The 17,541-nt window shown below is 50.0% G+C and overlaps 1 protein-coding gene across 6 annotated transcripts in view; it reads left to right on the top strand.

Moving 5' to 3' along the window:
• Window positions 1-17,541, top strand: part of NIN (ninein) — a 134,638-nt gene that overhangs the window by 37,399 nt on the left and 79,698 nt on the right. For all 6 annotated transcript variants that reach the window (XM_089778273.1, XM_075926170.2, XM_089778275.1 and 3 more), the window contains exon 5: window positions 15,457-15,626. In XM_089778273.1, the coding sequence (XP_089634399.1) occupies window positions 15,457-15,626 (170 nt within the window). The remainder of the gene's footprint in view (window positions 1-15,456; window positions 15,627-17,541) is intronic.

Here is a 17,541-nt window from a genome sequence, read left to right as displayed (position 1 = left end):
CTTTGTTTCAGCCTGTCATCTCAAGCCCTTGGCTACGCAGGAAGTGGATTATGGAGCAGTGGTTGGTTTCTATGCTCTGCATCCTCCCCAGAAAGTTGCATGGCTCGGAGGAACCGTTGTAAATGTCCAGACCTTTGTAGGATTAGGTGTGCGATCTGAGGAATGCTAAACAGAATCTGGAGAGCCCTCCAGCTGTCTATCATAGACTTAAATGGGGATTTTTTTTCAGGTGCTTAGCCCTTGACTTCAGCTGAAGTTCTGGTGCTGAACAACTGAAAATTGGGCCTTTAGAATCTGTAGTTGGCACCTCCCTTTGTTATATTACATCTGTATGTAAATCATGTAATCCTTTCCCTTCCGTGGGGGACAGCATGAAAGCTAGGAAAGACGAGCTGGATCAACAAGGGGATAACATGAATTCCAGGAAAAATGCTGGACTCTTCTCCTAGATCTTACATTTCTGATCAACTTCTCATCTAGAGGGATCGGTAGTAAAGTGTAATTTTAAGCAGAGAATTGTGTGGTTCGGAAGAAGAAAAAAGAAACACAACCCCCTCCCCCCAACCTCATAAAATACCCACAAGCCAAAAAACAAAACCTTCCAAAGCACCGTGAGTGAAAGCTGTTCTTGGCAGATGTATTTGTATGTGAACGTAGATAGAGAATTCTACGCCTAATAGCAAGTTACCAAGCAACAAAAATTGCAACTTTTCCCTTTCCTGATGCAAATCAACCAGTCCTCTCTCTGAGCTGGTCTCTTGTAAGGGGTTGAGTTTGTTTATTTAATTCCCTTTCAGTTTATCGGCATGGATCTGGCCTGCAGAGCAGCACAAACCAGGCCCGGTGCATGCCAGCGAACCAAGACTAATATGGTGCTGTGTTCAGGGGTGGATCATCTGGCTAAGATGCTCAGGGACTTATTTTTTCAAAGCACTGGTTATAGGAAGGGCTGAATTTGGAATTATCCTAAGGAAAGTAATAACCAACCTGCGGCAGCCAGGCACATGAATACCGTGCGATGGTACTCCAGTACAAGAGGAGAGAGTCGAATATCTTGATTCCTCGCATCACCTAGTCAGTAAACTTCCAGCCTTGTGCATGAGTTTTCAGAGTGTCTGACATAGTACTACAAAGGCAGAGGGGTCTCTCCTGGAAACCCTGAACCACACTTACTTGTTATACAGTGACAAGGTCACATTCACACCGTGGGGCCTGCCAAGTCTGGTTCTCTTGTGAGCTCAACTGTGAGAAAGCGAGGGAAAGCTTATAAAATGTTCCAGCCGCCTCTGACAAATGCTGGTGGGGGGGGGGGGGGGGGGAAGGAAGTGAAAGGAGACAAGCCACTCTGTAAGACCAAACCAGAAGATCTAATGGGGGGGGGGGGGGGGGGCATGTCTGACCGAGAAGTGTGGGACTGGAAATCGTGTTGGAGTGTTGGCAGTCAGGCCTGGATAATGGAAGGGTGGTCTTGTCTGCCCATCACCCCTTTTTATGGTCTTTAAAAAGGGTGGGAGGCAGGGAGCTGACTGAGGGATTCCCACAGTGGCAGGGAGGGGCAGCAGGCCTTCACTTGGCTCCACGGACTCTGTTAGTTGGGAGACTCGAGGACCATCATATTACTGAGACAGGTAGGTCTTCCTGCCCCACGAGGACCCAGCCTGATCCATGCAAGAGCCAATGTTCCCACTAATCTTCTGTGGATTTTTTCCATCCCTGTGTGGAATAATTTTTTATGTGCACAAAGGCATGTATGAATGTGCACCACCAGTAGAAACAAAAACCTAGCTGTGGGGGCTGCACTGTTCAGCTGGACGGCATTTGAATCTCTCCTGACTGGCCACACAAACCCTCAGGGTCACAGGAAACGCTGGTGAGAGCCTGTTGCTGACCACCCTCTTGTATATCCCTCTCCATCCCCCATTATCTTCCTCCTGTTCTTCTGCTCTCGGCTGCCCACCTGATCCCCAAGCCAGCTGTACCGCGTGGCAAGAGCATGCTGAGATGAGATGGTCCATCCTTCTCTGCCCAGCGTGAAAGAGACCAATAAAGGAGAGGCATCCGCCAAGTCATATCACAGACTGGGGAGGTGAGCCAGAGTCCAGAGCAACAGCTGTCGTGGTTGACCTGCCAGTCCAGAGCATCCATCTATGACTAACGAGCTGCCTTCTGTGCTGAGAACATCAACAAAAGCTGTATCCCCTTCCCCCGCTTATACGTGCTTTTACTATCCTGTCTCTTCTCCCCCTGGTGTTCGCCCTGTCAGCGGCATGGAAAGTGACTCATAATTCATGGTTTAGTTCAGCGACCCAGTTCTTTGTTCCACAGCAAGAAGACAGGTGCGACAAAATGAGACAGAATGCCTTTTTCCAGAGGGAGGATGTGATCACTCCCAATTCCAGCATATCTCCCTCCTTCCGGATCAATAAACTTCCAAACTTGTGCAGGAATTGTAAAGTGTATCTGCCATAGTACTACTCAGGCTGAGGACTGTAAACACTTACTTGTTGTAGAGTAACAGGGACACGCTCCCCCCCCTTTTCCCTTCCCCCGCTTTAACTCTCTGGGCCTGTGCATGCCATTTGAAATTGACACAGTGTAATTAGAGTAATATTTGTCATCTGGATTTTGAATGTCACGAAGTCCAAAGGGCTGTGTGTCAGCTTGGGAGTCATATAAGCCTGGAAGGAACATCTAGTTAATGCATTTTGACAGGCTGGCAAACACTCAGAGGTGTTCGCTTTTTCTTAAAATGTAGAGCAAAACTCCTCTCTCTCATATAGTATATGTTGTTGGTAGCCAATTGTCAGCCAGGTATGTTGTTTTAGCAAGGCTAAACCAACCCCAAGCTTTCAAGAATCTCCAGTCAGGTCTCTAGAAATAATGAGATTAAATAAAAAAAGGATAGGATTTCGGGCCACAATTCTTCCATGCGCTTGCTTGTTCTTTTGCTGAAGGCATCTGTCCGTGTGCCTAGTAAGCTAGCGCTGCTGTATATAAGGGCGTATTGCAAGTTGTAGCAGTTAGTTTAGAAATGGCCTTCAGGGAACTTCATTCTCAAACTCTGAGCTGGTCTCTGCTCAGAAGGTTCTTGCCTGGGGCAACAGCTGTGGTGTGCAGAGGAGGAATCAGGCCTGTGGTTGTGGGAATGCTGGTCTGCTCCTACTGGGCTCTCAGTCTGGCAGGCAGCATAGGAGCCAGTCAGCCCACCTCGGTGTTTTCCGTGCGAAACCTGCACGACTCTGAAGCAGTGTTTAGACATAGGGAGGCCATGAGAATCCAGTCCGTTGCCGTGACCCATGTTGCCTTCCTGGCCAAGGACCTAAAGGGTTTTACAAGGAGGAAGGAGAAAAATTGTTCTCCTTACCCTCTGAGGGTAGAACAAGAAGCAATGGGCTTAAAATGCAGCAAGGGAGGTTTAGGTTGGACATTAGGAAAAAATTCCTCGCTGTCAGGGTGGTTAAACACTGGAATAAATTGCCTAGGGGGGTTGTGGAAGCTCCATCACTGGGCTTATTTAAGAGCAGGGTGGACAGACACCTGTCAGGGATGATCTAGGAGGTGCACGGCCCTGCCATGAGGGCAGGGACTGGACTCGATGACCTCTCGAGGTCCCTTCCAGTTCTAGTGTTCTAGGATTCTGTTGAGTTCTGCTTCTGTTAGAAGATGCCAAGGGGTGTGGCAGAGCTGTATGGAGAGCACTCCTAGCATGGGGGGCAGGATTCTGTGCAGATTTTTCTCTTGGAGAAAAGGGCAGGGCCAAGGCAGCGGAACCGGCTGCTCTTGAGTAGCAGGGGGAGCGGTCCGTCCGAGCACGTGGGTCGAAGCCCCGGGGTGAATTTGCTGATTTGCAGACACGCTGGCAGGAGCGGTGGGGGTTGGGTTTCTCCAGGCAAGGCAGATATCAGGAAGGCCTGTGTGCTTGCTGGAATAATGCAATTAGCGGTGCTGCAGGGCGGTGTGCATGTCCCTGGGGAGGGGCAGCTGGCAGAGGTAGCAGCAGGGAGCTTCTGCCTGGAAGAGTGCCCTGCCCTTGCGAAGCAAAGGGTGAGAACGCTCTTCCCTAATGGGCTCCTGCAGCGCCAACAAGCTCCCTTTGATCCAGCAGGAATCACAAGTAACGAAACTCCAAGGGCTTCCTTCTGATTTCATGTCACGTCCCTGCTTCTCATTCTGATTCAGCCATTCTCCCTTTGGTGGGTTGTGCCTTACGGGGCGCGGCACGGCCGGGGCGCCTGCTGACTTCTGAGAAGCGACCGCGCTGGAGCCCAGCTCTCTCGGGGGAGTGAGGCATTCAACGGGGACGCACCAGACTGCAATGTTGGGAGGGGACAAGAACAGCCACTTGGCTGCACACACGCTTCCACCCCCGCCCGCTTTGTGGGGACTTGGCTCGTGGATGGGTTGGGGGGCCATGGAGGGGGTTGCAGCTTTTCTCCTTAGCAGCAGCCAGTCCACTGAAATGCTGTGCACTTTGGGGGGGTTCTCCGTGGACGTGGTGACGGGCCTGGGAAGGACGTTAGCTTGTGAATCAGCTGGAAGCACCTCTATCAGGGGAAAGACCCACTCTGCTCCGTGCCGAAGCCATAGGTCCAAACGAGCAGCTCTCCCGGCTCTGAACATTCAGAAGGGGCCCTCTTATTTCTCCTTTCTCTGTGGTTGGTGCGGGACGCGCTCCCTCTCCTGTTTGCTTTTTGCATCTGGGGCATGGAGGGGTAGCAGCTTATGGTGCAAGGAAAGACCCAGCTGGCTTTTGAGCCAGGCATCAGCCTGTCAGGATGTCTAACACTTGCCATCCAGAATTGCCACCTGGCAAGTCGGAGATGGCTGCTCCTCCAGCTCTGGCCAGGGGAAATGCTGCGTTCACTCCTCCCTAGAAAGCAGGCGGCCACGCAGGGCTCTGACATTTGTATCCGCATCGATATCCGTGGGTACCCGTGAATATAAAGCAAAAATCCGTGGATCTGCAGGGCTTTAAGGATGTTGGCTGTTGAAGGTACAGGGGGAAAAAAAAGACTTGAGAGTAGAGAGGTAAAGGATCCATAGAGTCTGTCTAGCCCACGTTCTGCTGTGGAGCAAGCGACTGGGTGAAAGATTTCAGCCTCCTCAAAAGTGTGTCACGTGAGAGAGAGAGAAAATAAACTTCCAGGAGAAAAATCATAACTGGGCTTCCTGTACCTTAAAACTGTCTTTGCCCTGGGTGTGCAAGCTGTGAGCTGCCACCCTGCAACGAGCCATTTGAGCACAGATCCATACTAACGTCAGTAGGGGCTGTGTCTACACTGGCATGAATTTCCGGAAATGCTTAAAACAGAATACTATTCCGTTTTCAGTTTTTCCGGAAAAGGAGCGTCTACGTTGGCAGGCTGCTTTTCCGGAAAAGCCCTTTTTCCGGAAAAGCGTCTGTGGCCAATGTAGACGCGCTTTTCGGAAAAGAACCCCGATCGCCATTTTCGCGATCGGGGCTTTTTTCCGGAAAAGACTACTGGGCTGTCTACACTGGCCCTTTTCCGGAACAGTGTTCCGGAATAAGGACTTATGCCTGAGTGGGAGCAGAATAGTTTTTCCGGAATAGCGGCTGATTTGGTACAGTAGAGCGTCGTTGCTTTTCCGGAAATTCAAGGGCCAGTGTAGACAGCTCGCAGCTTATTCCGGAAAAGCGGCTGATTTTCCGGAATAAGTGGCCCAGTGTAGACACAGCCATGGAGTCCCTTATTGTCTTGTGTTTAACCAAGCAGTGTGCACCTGTTTCTCCCTATAGAATTGGAGGGGAAATGGTTCATGGATAATAAAGCAGACTTAAAAAAAAATCTAAACTCTGTCACGTGGGTGTAAAATTAATCAGGCTTTTTTCTGTAGCAGCAAATAAGAAGCAGGGTTTTGTGTTTTAGAAGCCTGGTTAGGAGTGGATTATCAGGCTGGAGTTAAGGATTAAAAGAATGCCCTAAACAAATTGAAGACCAGCTTACTTCAGTCTTCACAGGCAGTTGGCGGCTGCATTCGCTCATGACACAACATTTGGAGAGGACAGAACCGATGGTCTAATGCTGCCCCCCAAAAGGCGCATTGGAAATAACTTGCAAGCATTGCGAATGTTCCTAGCCATCGCGGGACTGGCGCTGCTGGACATGTATGGTCTGGTCCTGTTCTCTCTTTGCTTCTGCAAACCCATTCACATGGGAAACTCGGCAGTGGGGCATCCTGTGAGCACGAGCGTGCCCGTGTGGATTCATTTACAGGAGGGACCTCCTCAAAAAAGGGTCTTGCGTCTGTAAAACTCCGGCCGCCTCTGCTCTGCCAGACAGACGGTTTCAGCAGGCGCTGTGTTGTGGCTGCGCGTTGCTAAGACGGGAAGTGTGAAATGGAGCCTAAGAGGAGTTTAGACGATGCGTGGTATCTCTGGGAATTAGGATTTAGTAGATTCTATCTCTCTAATGTGATTTGCACGGGGGTAGACTGTCGGACTTTGTTTGCAGTGACGAGGAGTATTTGGTCTCTGTAAAGAATCTGGAGCAGCAGAGAAATTAATTTCCTCTTGAAACGACTGGCTTTCAGGGTAGTGGAATCCCTCCTTTTAAACCCCTTTTTGTGTGGAAGCCGGCTTTTGATGCTTGGGCTAGGAGAGCGAAGAGTGCCCTTAATAATAGAGAAAATTTCCCCCAAGGGTTAGAAGGACTGATTCAGTCTCCCCTCTTCGAGGGTCTGAGATGAGTGTAGTTTTTAAATGCTCCGTTGGGCTCCAGGAGGTAGGAAATAAAGATTGATGCTTGAACTATGGAGGCATGTAAGTCACCAAAACAGATAACCAGGAGATGTGGTGGATTCTCCATTCCTTGTAGTTTGTGTCAGCAGTGGGTGTCTCGCTTTGCAGTATGTTTCAATCCCAAGGTGTTGGATTAGAAGATGCTAAGGATTCCACACAGTGATGCCTGCCAGTATGGCACTGCAGGTCTGACTCGATGATCATAATGGTCCCTTCTGGACTTATTCTGGGCATGTGCTACTGTAAAGATCAGTTTGTCTGTCAAGCCTTATCTGAGAACTAATTGCAAGCCATGAGTACAAGGTTCGGCACTGGGCAAGATTTTCCAAAATGTGTTAGGCACCCACATCTCATTAAAAGTCAGCGTATCCCCAAAGAGCCTTCACGATGCCATGTCTCCACTTACCGGGAGATCAGCACTATGGAGATTGATCTCTTAGGGTTCGATTTAGCGGGTCTAGTAAGGACCTGCTAAATCGACTGCTGATTGCCCTTGTTGACTCTGGTATTCCACTGGTTTGCGAGGAGTAAGCGAAGTCGACGGGAGAGTTTCTCATGTCAACCTCCTGCAGTAGGACAAGGTATGTTGACTCTAGCGGCGCTATTTACGTAGCTGGAGTTGCGTATCTTAGTTTGATTTTTTTTGCCCCCTATTGTAGACCTGGCCTTAGTCTTGATTCACCTGCTTTTTGGTACCATGAGAGCCAGAGGGTCTGTATAAAGCAATAACGTGACCCGTGTCACTGTTCATACCCCAGAATACCAAAGGTCAGGAAGAGCTTTTAATAGGATCGGTCTTTCCAAAAGCACTGGAGAGTATACATCATGTGAGCCACCTTCTTTGAATAGCTTATGCCTAAATACCACCTAGCATTCCTTTACCTAACAGCTCCTTCACTTCTGCATCGAACATGACCTCGTGTGTAATCTTCATTAATAGACACGCCAAACTCTTTAACCCGGCAGCCCTGGGAAACGGTATGCCAGCTTAAAGATTTTGCCGGCCCAAGAACGGCATTGCAGGGTCTGAGCGTGAGGGAGTGGGGGTGGGGCTTTTACCTGCTACCCCACTTGGGGGGCACATGTGGCTCCATGCTCCCTGCCAATCCCACGCACCACCTCCCACTGCTATTGGAGCAGTGGGGAAAATCTTCGGGGGAAGAGACTGCACGCTGCCATTCCCCTAATGGGAGCCACTCCCTCCTCCATATCTGTCAGGGATGATCTAGACAGTGCTGGGTCCTGCCATGAGGGCAGGGGACAGGACTTGATGGTCCCTTCTAGTTCTAGTGTTCTGTGACTCTATCATGGATGTTCCCAGATTAGGGAAAATCTAGAGTAGGGAGGTTAAAGTGTATCCCGTTGATTGTAAGGTTTCTCTGCCATTTTCTCGCCTGCCACACGCAACATGAACTGTGTCCTCGCTGTAGTCGTGTTCCTACCTTAAGCCGGAACTAAGGCACGTACGTCAACTCAGTTCAAAACCAGCCATGCAACCTGCCATGCTTTGGAAGTGCGGTCGCTTTCTACAGCATTTTGCCAGCAAATTCCTGGGCAAGTTTTTTCCTCAGTATGAATTTGGATGACGTAGCTTTTGCTGTACTAAAAATAGCTCCTGCTCCAGCAACTGCAATGCTGTGAATGCTTGTACTTTTGAAACGGCCAATAGTTGTGTGCAAAATTAGATTTTATGTCCGTCCCCTCCCGCCCCCCCTCCCCCCCAGACATAATCATAGAACTGGAAGAACCCCCTGCCCAAGGCAGGACCAATCCCGACTAAATCAACCCAGCCAGGGCTTTGTCAAGCCGAGACTTAAAAACCTCTAGGGATGGAGATTGCACCATCTCCCTAGAGAACCCATTCCAGTGCTTCTCCACCCTCCTAGGGAAATAGTTTTTCCTAATATCCAACCTAGACCTCTCCCACTGTAACTTGAGACCATTGCTCCTAGTTCTGCATCCGTCACTACTGAGAACAGCCTCTCTCCATCCTCTTTGGAACCTCCCTTCAGGAAGTTGCAGGCTGCTCTCAAATCCCCCCTCACTCTTCTCTTCTGCAGACTAAACAGACCCAAATCCCTCAGCGTCTCCTCATAGGTCATGTGCTCCAGCCCCCTCATCATTTTGGTCGCCCTCTGCTGGACCCTTTCTAATGTGTCCACATCCCTTCTGTAGTGTGTGTGTGTGGGGGGGGGGGGGGGGGGGGGGGGGGGGGCAGAACTATACCCAATACTCCAGATGTGGCCTCACCAGAGCCGAATAAAGGGGAATAATCACTTCTTTGAATCTGCTGGCAGTGCTCCTCCTAATGCACCCTAATATGCCATTCGCCTTCTTGGCTACAAGGGCTCCCTGTTGACTCCTGTCTAGCTTCTCATCCACTGTAATCCCCAGGTCCTTTTGTGCAGAACTGCTACTTAGCCTGTCAGTCCCCAGCCTGTAACAATTCTTGGGATTCTTCCGTCCCAGTGCAGGACTCTGCACTTGTCCTTGTTGAACCTCATCAGATTTCTTTTGGCCCAATTCTCTAATCTGTCCAGGTCACTCTGGACCCTATCCCTGCCCTCCAACGTATCTACCTCTCCCCCTAGCTTAGTGGCTGGGAGGGAGGGGATGTAAAACGTGACTTTTACGATGTTCCTTGAGGGCTTTCAGGGATGCTTCCTTTTTGCAGGATAACTCTGTTCTTGGCTAAATAACTGTACTCTGGGACCTTCCTAGCCGCGGAGCCCCTTTCTGTGGGGTATGCTCTTTTTATAGTGAACTATTCTCTCCCCTTCATGCTGGGATAGGGCGACCTGACTGCATATAGCCACAACAAACATGGCCCCCTCAGCTTCTCATAGACTTTAAGGTCAGAAGGAACCACCATAATCATCTAGTCTGACCCCCTGCGCAGTGCAGGCCACAGAACCTCACCCACCCACTGCTAGAATAATCCTCTCTCCTATATCTCAGATATTGAAGTCCTCAAACGATGGTTTAAAGACCCCAAGATGCAGAGAATCCTCCAGCAAGTGACCCGTGCCCCATGCTACAGGGGAAGGCGATCTCTTCTCATCCCACCCAGTTCAAACTTGATCTCTGATCCTTCCATTTCCCTTTGCCTGCTGCTCTCCCTCCCACTTTGAGGCAGACTGTGCCCGCACCACCACGGCAGCTACCTCACCGCGCTCAGAACAGCCGTGCTGAGGTTGTCACTCAGGCTGAAGTTTGAGCTCTGCAGCCTATGGGGCGGGGTGCGGCCTTCAGAGGCCGAACCACAATGTCTCTGCTGCTGTTCTTAGTGCTGTAGTGTGAGGCTAAGCCTGTAGGCCCAGGCTCTGGGACCTGCTGCTGCAGGCTGCCGCCTCGCAGTGTAAATATGCCCTAAGACGGACTCTTTAATTGTGTTCTCTGTGGGGTTAGGCTGAGGGGGAGACGTGTAGAAGACGTGTTTGTGGGTAGTAGCCAGCCGAGATGTAGAGGAGCACTGCATGACGTAGAAATAGCGGTGCGCCAGTGCTTATGCAAATCAGACACCTCAGACAATTGAAGTGCCGGGAATCCTGCAAATGAGAAATGGATCGTTATGGGTCAGTACTTCTCTAGCATTCCCTGGGCCTTGATTGGCTCAGACCGTGCCCCTTCAGCATCATTAAATGCAGCGAAGGAAGGGGGTTTTATGGAATCATCTCTCAACAATAAGGCTTTGTTCTAAGCCATGTGTTGCCCCATCAATGCACCGAAGGGGGGCCGATCTCTATAATGGCGTTGACTCATTCCTTACCGCCTAGGAGGGAGCAATCGGGATGGAAGCAAGCCTTAGTCTGGCCCTGCCTTTAGGTAAAGTTTGTGAAATGTTTTCCCTCACGGTCTGGAGATGGAAACATCCATTCCACTTAGTCATTGGTGAGCTGCTTTCGGCAGGATGTGTGTGTTAGAAAGTCAGACCCTGCCAAGTGTGGTCTCACCGTCCTTTTTACAAAAAGCAGGTGTGTCCAGTTCCATCTTGAGAGGTGGTTCTCCTACCTCTCCACAAGCCTTTTGCTTGCTAACCGGGGCTGCGCACGAGCGTTTAAACAACCAAAGCAAGTGCTTACCACACATTCTTCATCGCCTTCTGCACTGTGGTTCTTGGTATGCCCGTCAGTCTGCTTGCCGAACGCAAGCCCAGCCTAAAACCTGTCTGCAGCTCTGCACAGAAGCCATTTTCTCACCATTTTTGGCGCAACCGCTGGAAAGCACGCAACGTGGCAAGAGGTTTCCAGCCTCAAGAAAGTGGATTCTACATAAGAACGGCCGTACTGGGTCGGACCAAAGGTCCATCTAGCCCAGTAGCCTGTCTGCCGACAGTGGCTAGCACCAGGTTCCCCAGAGAGGGAGGACCGAAGACAACGATCAAGTGATTTGTCTCCTGCCATCCCTCTCCAGTCTCTGACAAACAGAGGCCAGGGACACCATTTCTATCCCCTGGCTAATAGCCTTTTATGGACCTAACCTCCATGAATTTATTTAGCTTCTCTTTAAACTCAGTTATAGTCCTAGCCTTCACAGCCTCCTCTGGCAAGGAGTTCCACAGGTTGACTACACGCTGTGTGAAGAAGAACTTTCTTTTATTAGTTTTAAACCTGCTACCCATTAATTTCATTTGGTGTCCTCTAGTTCTTCTATTTAGGGAACTAATAAATAACTTTTCTTTATTCACTCTCTCCACACCACTCGTGATTTTATAGACCTCTATCATATCCCCCCCAGTCTCCTCTTTTCTAAACTGAAAAGTCCCAGTCGCTTTAACCTCTCCTCATATGGGACCCGTTCCAAACCCCTAATCATTTGTGTTGCCCTTTTCTGAACCCTTTGCAAGGCCAAAATATCTTATTTGAGGTGAGGAGACCACATCTGTACACAGTATTCAAGATGTGGGTGCACCATAGTTTTATACAGGGGCAGTAAGTATTCTGGGTCTTATTTTCTATCCCTTTCTGCTGGGATTTAAGGAGTCAGGGACTTGAAGTAGCAATAACAATGTAGTTACCAAGCAATTTCTCGCCTTCCCTGAAATCTCTTTAGATACAAGCCTCCCCAAAGGTTTGTTTCTGCCTTTGAGAAATAAAACTGCACCAGTGCAAAGAGTATTTTGGATGGGGGTTGTGGAGGAGGGTAGGAGGAAATACATAGGCTAATAAGCAGCCAGCAGTGTTAGCATTTCAGAGAGAACTGTGGGGTAGAGATTGCTTGGTGTTACTCCAGCTTTAATAGCCATGATAAGGTTTGCTTTTGTTCTCTGGGCTCTTAATCAGTCTATCTGCACTCTTCATCCCACAACTTTCATGTGCTTGCTCCCAGCTGCAGCAAATCTTGTTCAAACGTGCGCACCGATTTTGTTCCCCAGAGCGGCAATCTATATGGATGGCGTGTAAGTCTGGAAAAATCAAAGCCTTCCCAGGCCTGTGTATTTTATAATTCATTGCATAGCTAAGCTGCAGAATATTTTCCCCTCTAACAAGCTTGAAGATGGCACCCGTATCGAAAGGAATAATATGCAAGATGACACTTGCGGGTGGGGGGTTATAAAACCCCTCCAACTTTCTTAGAGCCTTATGTATTTTTTTTTGACGATTGAATGGCTTTTCTGGTCTTTATTGCTCTTGCAGTCTGGTGTTTATTTTGTACCAGAGCTCTCAGCAAATAAAATTTTAAAAAGCTGCTGCTTTCCCCGCTACCGCACAGCATTACAAATGGCCAAAACGCCTGGTGGGATTTTTAAATACAGAGGTTAACCAACAGAGCAAAACGAAGCCTTCCCTTAATTGAATCCCTGGTTAATTTGATCTTCCTGTTAATTCGACCAAATTCCAGACATCGAACGAGGCATACTAAAAATAGCCCAACTTCCTTCTTTTCCATTTTAATCACTTTTAGCAAGTGGTGCTGGGAGATTCAGTACCACGCACAGAAGGGTCCCACTATGGACGCTTGAAATTTCAGACAAGAGAAGAGCTGAGAGAAACCTACGCCTCTACAGACCCATTCCTCAGGTGCTCATTTTAACATCCCACCCCCAGCATGAGTGCTTTTAGACCGTGTTTCTCAATGTGAGCTGCGGCTCCACTCTGAGAAACCTGCTACCTGGCCGCTCCGGTTTGTTTATTTACCGGCTCCGTGGCCATTGATCCTTGCAGCTCTCCTCGGCTGCAAATGGTGAACCGGAGCCACGAGGCTCTGTGTCCACGGAGCCATTAAAGAAAGAAACCGGAGCTGCCAGGTAGCAGGTTTCTCAGAGTGGATCCGCAGCTCACTTTGAGAAACACTGACTTAGACTTTATATTAAAAGTACCACGTCCATTGAAAGCAAAAGGTGGGTTGCACAGGTCTCAAGGTGGGGCTTTGAAACCCGTGGAGCAGTGCCTGTGTAGCCGAGTACGTAACTAGGCAAGCAGTAATTCGTTACTGGTGACGGGCAAGAAGGAAACTGCTCCTGCGGACCTTCGCATCCCAGGCTGAGTTTGGAAGGCTGGTGGTGCTTATAAACGAAGCCAGTTCGGTCTGGAAGTTGGCGAAGGACAATGAATATGTAGCTCAAGATGATGCCATTTAAATGGCCAGTTTTCAGAACGGCCTGTTCTGTCTCGGGGTATTTAGACTAATATTACTGGCAACTAGCTGGGGATGTCTGATACGGCGGAGGAGTGGGACCTGCTCAGAGAATGGCGCGAAACCCAGTTTTACAGTGTTGTCCAGTACGGAGTCTTCTAGGTCTCCGGGCAGCTTCGTTTTACAGGCGCAGTGCTTGAGACGTGGCTAGAGTCTTAGCTGCCAGCTCCCTCACAGAGTCCTGAGCAGGGTGTGTCCCTGGAACGGTCACCACCTCTCCCAACCCCTGCGCTTCCTGTGGAGAGGGGAACCCTGGAGCGCTTTTACAGCCAGTGTGCCAGGTTGCAGCCTCATTTCCGTCTCCTCCAGAACCTTTTCCTACAGTTCTGTCTGCACTTGTCCCTGCATCTCCTTACACCCGCCCCACCCTGGACCCCACTAAGTCGAGAGCTCTCCGTGTCGGCCTCCTCCTGGTGCTGGCCAAGATGGCTGTCTGCCTCCCCAGGAGGAGGAAGCTGGAAGGGGGTCGTGGAGGGTGCTCTGCATACGACTGTGGGGCCTGTTTCCAAACCCTCTTGAAATCGCATCTCCAGGCAGCGTTTCTCTGGGCCAAGTCCGCTAGCCCCTTGTGTACGAGGAGCAGCGGGCGCTGGTTGGGATATTCTGATGGGGGGCCCCCTCTGGATCCTGGATTTTGGACCTTTTGATCCTCGCTCCTCCCCCGTTTGTTTCATTAGTGGTCCCCTGCAATCATTTAACACCTGGGTCCCGTGGCCCCGTCCCTTAGGCTGAGGGGAGGGGCCTTTAGGTGTGGAAAGGCTTCTGTCCACCCCCCTCCCCCCCCCCCAGTGATTCAATAGGTGCAGCTTGGTTTTCAGACTGGAAGCAATCCGTGTAGATGGGGGTGGGCAAACGTTTTGTCTTGAGGGCCGCATCTGGGTGTGGCGGGCTGAGGTGTGGGGCAGGAGGACTCATGGGACGTGAGACGGTGGGCTCTATAAGGGAAGTTACCGGGATGGGGGAGGGGAGTTTATGGGTGTGGTGCAGGCTTTACGGGGGCAATATCGGGGACTCCTAGGGGCCCTGCCAGCAGTGACACCGCCATAGGACTCCAGCTGAGACCGGTGTGGCCCCGGGTGGGATCATGGGAGGGGCCCTGCCACAGAAATAGCAGGGTGAAGTCGGGCCTGACAGTGTCTCTGTGTGCCGGAAGATGGTGCTCATCAGGGAACTGGGAGTTGGGTACTGGGGAGCACTGGGTGGGCAGAAGAGGGCAACCCCCGGACCCTACTCCCCGGTGGGAGTTTGAGGGCCACATAAAAAGGTCTGAAAGGCCGGCTGCCGGCCGGAGTTTGCCCACTGCTGATGTAGATTGATAATTGGGCTGAAATGCAGGACTTGGAGCAAAAGCTGCCATCTTTGGTACCTACTGTAGAGCTGGCACAAGTTGGCACTTCCTGGGCTCTTTTCTGGTCGTAATGGTTGTTCAGGGTCTTTCACTAAATTGCTTTTGAGTATTTGCATGTCTGGGGAGCCTGGGGTTTGGTTTTAGTTGCCTCTGCTCTTGGGGTGAGAGAACCTCCTATAAAAAGAGCGTTCTCAAAATCACTCTCCCAATCTGCCTGCAGCACTGAGGCCTGCTTTGGAGACCTCCTGGAGCATGTGCAAATATGCGTGGGAATGGGCACCACCTAGAGATGCCCCAGACGCTGCACGATGGACAATATCATTACTCGCGCTGCTCTTTGAACTGCCACGACGGTCAAGGAATAGCTGGTTCTTCACCGTTGTAGGATGGATAGCAACCTGTTTGATTTCCATTCCTCCCACCCCTCTTACTTGGGTCCACATCTAAATTGGTGCCAAGCTCTGCTGACCCAGAGAATGCGAGGCAGAGCAACGGGTGGCATTACGGAAGGCGATTTAGGGATCTGGGGCCAATCTGTCAGGGATGGTAATTGGTCCTGCCGTGAGGGCAGGGGACTGGACTTGATGATCTTTCAAGTTCCCTTCCAGTTCTATGAGATTAGGAATATATCCCTATATCATTATTACTACATGCTGACTTTTGCTGCTGGACGCAGGCCGCCAATGTTCTCTCTTCTGGTTTTGTTCCGTAGATTCTTCCCCGGAAGCCCAGCCCAAATACATCAAAGGCGGGAAACGCTATGGCAGGCGATCCCTTCCGGAATTTCAGGAGTCCGGGGAAGAGTTTGCTGAGGTGACCGTGATCGAGCCGCGGAATGAAGAAGCGCGGACGTCACACATCGCCTCCAACGACTGCGATGAGGTAAGGGGCCTGCGATGAGATCTACAGTCTGGAAGTGGCCATCCACGGGACCTGTCGCCTTGATGGGATGTGGGAGGGGGGAAATGGAGGTTTGGGACATGACCCTGGCCTATTGCAACTCCTTTTTAAGGGTGCCCAGTTCCGTTGCTTACCCTTGTATGGCATTCGCTGCTCTTGTGCCAGAACTCAAAGTTTAAACTCCGGCGGGGGTTGAGCGTTCAAAGCATGCAGTGTCGTCTGATCGCGCATCGTGAGCAGCAGGCATAGACGAATAACCTATGAGCCATGTAACCTATTCTGCACATCTGCAGAGAAGCCCAGGTCTTGCATGAGCTCCTGAGCCACCTGTCAGGGTCCAAACCAGGGCAGTCAGGTTTGAGGGTCAGAGGACCCGAGGCTGCGAGGAAGACAGGAGTTTGTAGTTGGGTTCCAGGCTCGATCCCATGGTCCAGTGTCTGCATCAGGTTTCGGGGTCTGAGTCAAGAGGCAAAGTCCAAGTCATACTGAGCGCAAGCCAGGAATTCAGGAGCAAGGGGCAGGAACCATCGTGGCAGCTAAAGAAGATCTGTGCCATCACCTGGATCTTTTCTGGACCCCCGTTTGGGTTTCTATAGGGCAGGCAGCCAATCGAGAGCCAGGAGGCTGCTGTCTGTCAAACCCCTGAGGTGGAACTTACCATGCTTACAGGAAGTGGAACATGAGCTGGTTACACTGGGAGGCAGCCTTGGAGATGTCAGCTGCTTGGCAGCTCTGGGCCTGTGCCCTAGACCCCAGGGGCATGCACAGACCTTGCAGTTCACTATCGAAAAAGAGTGCAGGTCTGGAACCTCCACCGTGTAGTATTGGTGTGACCTTCCTACTCCATTCGAGCATTGTACCTTTAACCCCCCACACTGCAGAATTAAATGGCAAACTGTGCAAGCCCCTGAAAGATAAGGCCCGTTCAGAAATATAATCACCATCACTAGGTCTTTGATATAAATGCTCTGCATCCACCGATCTCAGTGCTTTACAAAGGAGGTCACAAACAGATCCCTTTTCTACTTTTCAGGAAGAGAGATGGCTTCTCAAGCCGTCTCATTTGGACTTCAGTTGAGCAAAGACTGTGGAGTACCCAGGGTAGCTGGGATCAAAGCTTTGTTTGACTCTCTAGCTTCCCACGGCCCAGTTCTTGCCAAACTTCCCTCCCTTGTATTCTGCGCACAGATGGGGAAGAATGCAGTGCAAGTCCAGATTGTGCATAATAGTTGATCAAAGTGGGCAACAGGGCAGAGCTAATTTGGGTTGAATGTCCCATCTCCAGAGTCCTTGTCATAATTATACATTGTTTGGAAATAAGCGATTGTGTGCATAACATAATTTAGACTTGGAAGGATTAGATTTTTACTGGTAAATGTCAGTGAATGCTGATTTCACTGTACACTCATAAACCTATCAGAAAATGTTTCCATAGATGATGATCAACACTAACAGGCAAAGTAAGAAAAATACAGCTTGAGACTATCATCAATAGTCTCCTAGACTATCATCAATAGGCTCCTGAAAAATACAGCTTGAGACTACCATTGATTTAGACTGCTGAATTTGGCTTGTGACAGCAGGACTAGACAGAGAATAGCAATCACAGATTTGGTTTACAGATCTCTACTTTGTATATTTTCACGTGATGTTGACCGTTCGTGTTCAGATGGTTTTTTAAACCTTTTAATGTTTTGAATCTAAGCATCTACGGTCACGATTTAATCGTCTGAAACCCTCCTACTTTCCTGCAGCTGTGAAAAGTTAACTCGATTAAAAATTTGAAGGGAAAAAAACCGCTTTCAAAATAAGCATGGATATTATCTGTGAGAATTATTTAAAAAGAAAAATCTGCCAGCCCTGAACCTGGTACGGAGCCTGAGGCTAAGGCTTGCAA

This window comes from Pelodiscus sinensis, chromosome 5 (genome assembly GCF_052426305.1).
Source record: "Pelodiscus sinensis isolate ZL-2025 chromosome 5, ASM5242630v1, whole genome shotgun sequence".
Taxonomy (NCBI): Eukaryota; Metazoa; Chordata; order Testudines; family Trionychidae; genus Pelodiscus; species Pelodiscus sinensis.
This window is presented reverse-complemented; position numbering and strand designations above follow the sequence as displayed.